General features: G+C 51.4%; 1 protein-coding gene across 1 annotated transcript; it reads right to left on the bottom strand.

The window, feature by feature from the left end:
* Nucleotide 1: 1 nt before the first annotated feature.
* LOC122937886 lies at nt 2-5,422 on the bottom strand. The gene is made up of 2 exons (XM_044293053.1): nt 2,997-5,422; nt 2-2,954 (listed from the first exon to the last, which is right to left on the bottom strand). Exons 1-2 carry the CDS (start codon nt 3,440-3,442, stop codon nt 1,229-1,231), a joined length of 2,172 nt encoding a protein of 723 aa, XP_044148988.1. The 5' UTR covers nt 3,443-5,422; the 3' UTR covers nt 2-1,228.
* Between the last annotated feature and the right edge of the window lie 1,323 nt (nt 5,423-6,745).

The raw sequence follows: 6,745 nt of genomic DNA, 5'->3' as shown, positions 1-6,745 counted from the left end.
CCTTGTCTTGTCTGAGCTCTTCCTCTTTCTTTGTGTCTCAAACAGCGCTGGTCAACCGGAACAACAGACGCCGAAACCACCGGGTAACGAAAAAAACCCCTTGAACTCGTCGGCTTGGACCGCCACAACTGGACCTCCGACCGGAACTGTGTAACTCTAAAACATGAAGCCGTAAGCCTCTCAACCTAGGAAAAAAGGAAATAAGAGAAAAACCTTCTAAGAGCATAATCCAGTGCATTAGAAACATAGGATCCACTAGTTGGAAACACAGTAACAACTTTAAAATTCTGACCATACGGTAAATCAACAAAACATACTTACGTCAAAAACCCCAAGGGGTGGGTCCAGGGAGGGCAATACTCGCCTCCGTGTCTTTAATAAAATCATGACTTTACGTCATACTTTAGTAAAATCCCATAATTTTATAACAAGACACGGAGGCTCCTATTGCTTGTTTAAAGCTGAGCCACTATAGAATCAAAAGCATGCGAAGCCGGTCGGAAATAAAACTCCCGGAAAGTGGAAGATCTGGACCAATCCGCCAATCTCATAACATCCTCCAAACGAGCCCCAGATAACGTCATGGACGTAGCTGTCGCACTGCGGACCGAATGTGCCGTGAAGATAGACGTATCAATCCCGGAAAGGGATAGAATCCACTTGACCCAGCGAGATAACGTAACACTGGTAACCGGAGCAAACGGGCTGCGAAACGAAATGAATAAGTGGGGGAGAGAAAGAGACCGCAGTGGACGGGTTCTGTCCTCATACTCGCGTAAGCACGCTACAGGACATAGCTGTGGAGAAGTCGGAAAACGGGGGTAAGAGACCGACCGGATACTGGTTTTCGTGCGACGGGAAATGTTAAAGTGGACCCCCTCCGGGGTGAAGGATCTGGCGTCCCAATCCAAAGCACGCACATCCGAAACTCTCTTACAGGAGATTAAACAGAATAAAGTGACCAATTTGGCCGATAACTGACGTAACGACAATAGCTCATTTGAGGGCCAACTGACTAGAAATTGCAAGACATCCGACACATCCCAGGTAGACGAAAACCGTGGCCGAGGTGGTCGGGCCAAACGTGAACCCTTGAGTAAACGACAGACCAGGGGGTGTTGACCCGCTGGACGGCCGTCGAAACCGTTGTGTCTGGAGGAAATTGCTGACCTAAAGACATTGATGGTGCGGTAAGCCTTCCCTGCCTCAAAAAGTGAGGATAAAAAGGCTAAGATGGAATTGACAGGGGCCGTAACGGGATCCAGAGTCCGGTCGACGCACCAGCGAGACCAAGAACCCCAGGCGGCTCGATAAGCCCGTCTCGTCCCGGGCGCCCAAGCGCAGTCCAATAAGAACCTAGCTGTTCCTGAAAGTCCAGCGCCTCCTCCTGGACTCCCGATATCTTGCAAGCTAGGAGGCGTAGCGACCCGTTCTGCAGGAGTGGGTGAACTTCTCCTGCAGGCCCTTGGAGTAGTGACACCTGAGTGGGAAGGAGAAACGGAAAGTCCACTAGAAGTTCCAGGATCTGAGGGAACCAGGACTGGGTTCTCCAAAACGGAACAATCAGAACCAGGTTCGCCAACTGCTGACGAACCTGAAGGAGCACTCGTGGAATGAGCGCGAAGGGAGGGAATGCGTACATCAACGCTCCTCCCCAATGTTGAAGCAGAGCGTCCACTGCCTCCGCCAAGGGATCCGGCCTCCAGCTGAAAAACCTGGGCAGTTGGGTATTCAAACGGGAAGCGAAGAGGTCGACTGCAAAGGGACCCCACAGAGAAGAAATAGCAGAAAAAACCGTCTCGTCTAACTTCCAGTCGCTGGAGTCCGATATGTAGCGAGAACTCCAGTCCGCCAGAGTGTTGTGAAGGCCTGGAAGGTACTCGGCCACCACAGAGATGTTCCTGTCGAGACAGAATTCCCAAAAATCCTTCGCCAAATGGGTCAGAACCACCGACCGTGTGCCACCCATACAATTGACGTACCTGACCGCAGATATATTGTCCATGCGGAGCCTGATGGCTGAGCTGACCACACCATTGGCAAAACTGCGAATGGCAAACGACCCTGCTAGGAGTTCCAGGGCGTTGATGTGAAGATGGGATTCTTCTGGAGACCATGGACCGCCCGTGGACACACCACTGCAATGTGCTCCCCATCCGTGCAGGCTCGCATCGGATTCTATGATCAGATCCGGTTGGGGACCCACGATCGCTCTGCCATTCCACACTGACAGGTTGTGGATCCACCATCTCATCTCGTCCGTCGTCTCGGCATCTAATGAGACCAAATCTGCGTAAGAGGCCCCCGACCGAAGGTGAGCAATTTTGAGGCGCTGCAACGCACGATAATGGAGGGGGGCTGGGAAAATGGCCTGTATTGAGGAGGCCAGAAGTCCGATTATCCTTGCCAAATGCCGCAACGACATCTGAGGTAGGCGTAGAGCATGCTTCAACTCCTTGCGGATAGCCTTGACTTTCGAGAGTGGAAGACTGAGGGATAATTCTTCCGAGTTCACCTGGAAACCCAAGAACTCTATGGATCTGGAGGGGGTCAAACAGGATTTCTCCTGGTTGACAATGAACCCCAAGTCGGAAACGAGCGTCACCGTCAAGTGGAGGTGTCTCAACAAGAGAGCCCGTGATTGGGCCATGATCAAGATATCGTCCAGGTAGACGATCAGACGAACACCTCTGCTGCGAAGCCAAGCCACCACTGGGCGCATGATCTTGGTAAAGCACCAGGGGGCGGAGGACAGGCCGAACGGAAGGCAGGTGAAGCGCCAGGCCTGACCGTTCCACAGGAACCGCAGCAGGTCTCTTGAAGAGGGGGACACTGGGACCGTGAGATAGGCGTCTTGGAGATCTATCTTGGCCAACCAATCGCCTGGAAGGAGCAGATCCCTCAAAAGATGGATGCCCTCCATCTTGAAATGTCGGTATTGTACAAAATTGTTCAGGGCTTTCAAATTGATCACCGGGCGCATCTGGCCCCCTTTCTTTTGCACCAGGAAAATACTGCTGATGACACCCCCACGATTCTCCGGTGCGCGTTCGATCGCGCCTTTCTGCAGAAGATCCGACAATTCCCTCTGAAATTGGGACCGTGCCGCATAGGACAGTGGTACCGTAGGGGGGGCTGGGATGGAGCTCGGATCGGCAATCAGATCTATTGTGAACCCCTGCACAGTAGAAAGGACCCATTGGTCTGAGGTTATGCCTGACCACACATGAGAAAAGAATCGGAGTCTGCCCCCGACTAAATGGTCTAAAAAAGGAGGGGGACGAAGAACATAACTTACCGAATGGTCGACGGGAGCCTGGATTCCCTCGGAAACCTCGTGACCTGAAGGGAGCGCCTCGTGAGGGAAAAAAGGACGGCTGATGTCTCTGATCCTGGAGGGATGCTCTATAATTAAAGGAGCCTCTGCCGGAACCTCTGGCATGAAAGTTGGAACGGCCGGACAGTCGGCCCCTAGCACTGCCGGCCCTGTTGGAAAAACGCCCTTGAAAGACTCGACGCATCGAAGTCTGGGCTTTATCAAGAGCCGTAAAAGCTCCTACATATTTCCCTAGCTCTTTAATAAAAGAGTCGCCAAAGAGCAACCCCTGGGCGTCCTTGCCCGCTTCAGTCAATGCCAAGTTCGAGAGCTTTGGCTCGATCTTAATTAGTATTGCCTTCCGCCTTTCAATGGCGAGCGAGGTATTGGTATTACCCGCTACGCATATGGCTCGCTGGGCCCAACCTCTCAATTCTATAGGGTCTACCTGGCTACCTGCCGCGATAGCGGACTCAGCCAAATCGAAAATCTTTGCTAAAGGACCTGTAATGTCCAGTAGCTTGTCTTGGACAGCCTTCAAGGCCGCGTCTAGCCCTTTACGGGGGTTAAACCCCGTCTTCGCCAGAAACTGGACCATCTTTGGATCCACTGATGGCGTCTCGCACACTTTGTGTGGTATTAAAGGACGAGGGCACTCCGCCCGCAACTTATTACGCGATTCCTTACTAAGCGGATTGCGTATGCGAGCCTCCATATACTGCGCCACATGTGTGGCGGGCATCCATTCCGCGGAGCGGGGATGATGCAGCTCCTCGGGGTTAAACAGCGGTTCCCCAGACGGATCCAATAAGAGATCCTCTGCTGATCCCTGTTGTAGTAACGGGGCTTCCGGGTCTAGATTACGAACCGGATCCACAGCAATATCCGCCAAATCGTCCTCCACCTCATCCGTCAATTCATAGACGTTGTCATGAGTCTCCTCCTCTGACTCCCTATCAGAGTCTGACCTAGGCTCAGGTAGAGACCTGGCAGTCTTCCATGCCCGCGTTTTTTCTGCCTGGCGGGTACAAGCTCGTTTACGCGACTGAAGCGCGTTGTCTTGGGATGGGGATGGCCCATCAATCTGAGGTGTTCTGGAGACAATAGGAGGTGGTCCTGGAGGTGGGACCAAAACCTGGGTAGTAGTAGCAGGGCGCGCCATAAGGGCCTGAGATATAGACTGGGTCAATGCAGATGACATCGAACCCATGGCGGTTATAATGGCATTAGATATGGATCTTTGCAGTGCCACCTCATGGTCGTCCGGGTGGATCACCTCGGACCTCCTATCCTGCGCAGGGGAACCCTGATCTACTTGGGGGGCTTCACTAGGGGCCACAGAGGCAACGGAATTCTTTCTGACAGACATGGTGAAGTAGCAAAAGGCAGGGGTTAGTCACCCCGACCGGAGCAGCAAAAATAGCACTAGAGGAGAAAAAGAGAAAAGGGGATAATGAAGCCAGGAATCATAGCCAGCTAGTGGGTAGACGAAATGGAATAAAACAGAACTTACAAGGCTCAAGAGCAGTGGAAAAAGACCGCCAGGAGATGCGCTGTGCAGAGCGGGATGTCCGGTGTGTGCAGAGCGGGGAAACGCACAGGGACGGCGAAATCTCGCGAGATCTCGCCGTCAGTAGCAGCCGAATGCGAAAAAATGCGAAAATATGCGAAAATATGCGAAAAAAACGCGCGCGAAATCTCGAACTCGCGAGACTTCGGGCGAGAAGGAGAGGAAGAAGAAGCAGAAAGCGCGCGCAATGGCGGCGCAGTCTGAGGTAACGAGGGACAAGGATGACAGGGCAGAGAAACGGATCACACGGGGGGAAAGCGGGGAAGCCGCAAAAACTGTTATAAGGACAAACCCCTAGGCAGAACGGCCACAGAAGTACCTGAACGAAAAAACATATACATATATATACGTACCCTAGATAAATAAATATATATATATACAGGAGAGAAATATGTATCTACGATAAGAGTCTAATCAGAATCTAATAAAGAAACCGAACGAACCGATAATCCAAGCACATAAAAATACAAATATACCAGACCCTGAGCAATGCCACAGAGCTGGAGAGTACTTATCTGCCTGGTAGCAGCAAAGAAAGAGGAAGAGCTCAGACAAAGACAAGGAAGGATATACTGGGATAAGGGGGAGGAGTCTGTTACCATGGTTTCTTTTTTGTATACCATTTTCTCTCTTTGCTGCTATGGTAGAAGTAAAGAAAGGTTAAAGCAATACTCGCCTCCGTGTCTTGTTATAAAATCCCTGACACAGCAAGGAACTCCCTTAACCCTTTAATGTCCAGCAATTTTTCTTTTTCACTATTTGCTTCTCCATGTTTAAGCAGCCATACCTTTTTTTTTTTTCTCACTGCCATGGCTGTATGACGCCTAGTTTTATGTGGGAGAAATGTGATATTTTTTTTGACGCTGTTTGAGAACATTTGTATTGTATATAAAAAATTTTTGCAAATATAGAAAAAGCCATTTTGGATATATTATTTTTTTTTTTCACTTTATTGTTGACACTGTGCAAATTTCACACTGAATAACCTGTTGTGATTCACCTGAGGCCGATCATTTACATATGTTTTGGACCTGTACAGAACTAGAAGAATATCGGAGGGCAATACACAACATTAACGGAGGTGATGGGCGTGGCTTCACAGAGGTGGGTGTGGTTATCGGTTTGGGGTCGTGACCGGTGAGGTCTAGCTTTCTTGGGTGAAGCCAGTGGCCACCCTATGCTCCACCCGCCTGGACATCCTGTGCAGTGACATCATGTGCAGGCAGCGCAGTGGCAGTATGACAAGGCAGGGTGATGTTTAAAGGGACCACGACTGCTGCAATTTTAGAGTGAGGAAATGAGTGGGCCCCCTAATAAACAGTGGGCCCCGACACTTGCTCGGGTATGCCCGGTGGCGACGCCGGCCCTCGGAGGGAGGGTGACTTTCTCCCTGCAGCTCACGCTTAGACAGCACTGTGCTGCTGTCTGAGAGTGAGCTGTTCAAAAGGACATCCTTGTTTCCGTCCAGGCCCTGCGCCGGACGGAGGGCAGGAAGTCTGAAAGCCGGACTGTCCGGCCTAAAACCGGACCTCTGGGCACCCTAGCGGCAGGCTGCTGTGGAGGTCACAATAAAGGGGACGATCCGCTATTATGGAGGTCTGTGTAAAGGGGCAGATTGCTGTAGAGGCCACTGTTAAGGGGGCGGCGTGTTGTGGAAATCACTGTTAAGGAGACGAGGCACTGTGGAGGTCACCTTTAAAAAGGCGGGACGCTGTGGAGGTCAATGTTAAGGGAGCGAGATGCTGTGGAGGTCACTGTTAAAGGGGAGGGCACTGTGGAGGGGGCAGGGAAAGGTGGAAAGGGGGCGGGGTGTTGTGGAGGTCACATTTTAAGAGAACGGAGCTCTGTGGAGGTCACTG

The sequence above is a fragment of the Bufo gargarizans genome, chromosome 5 (genome assembly GCF_014858855.1).
Source record: "Bufo gargarizans isolate SCDJY-AF-19 chromosome 5, ASM1485885v1, whole genome shotgun sequence".
Lineage (NCBI taxonomy): Eukaryota > Metazoa > Chordata > Amphibia > Anura > Bufonidae > Bufo > Bufo gargarizans.
This window is presented reverse-complemented; position numbering and strand designations above follow the sequence as displayed.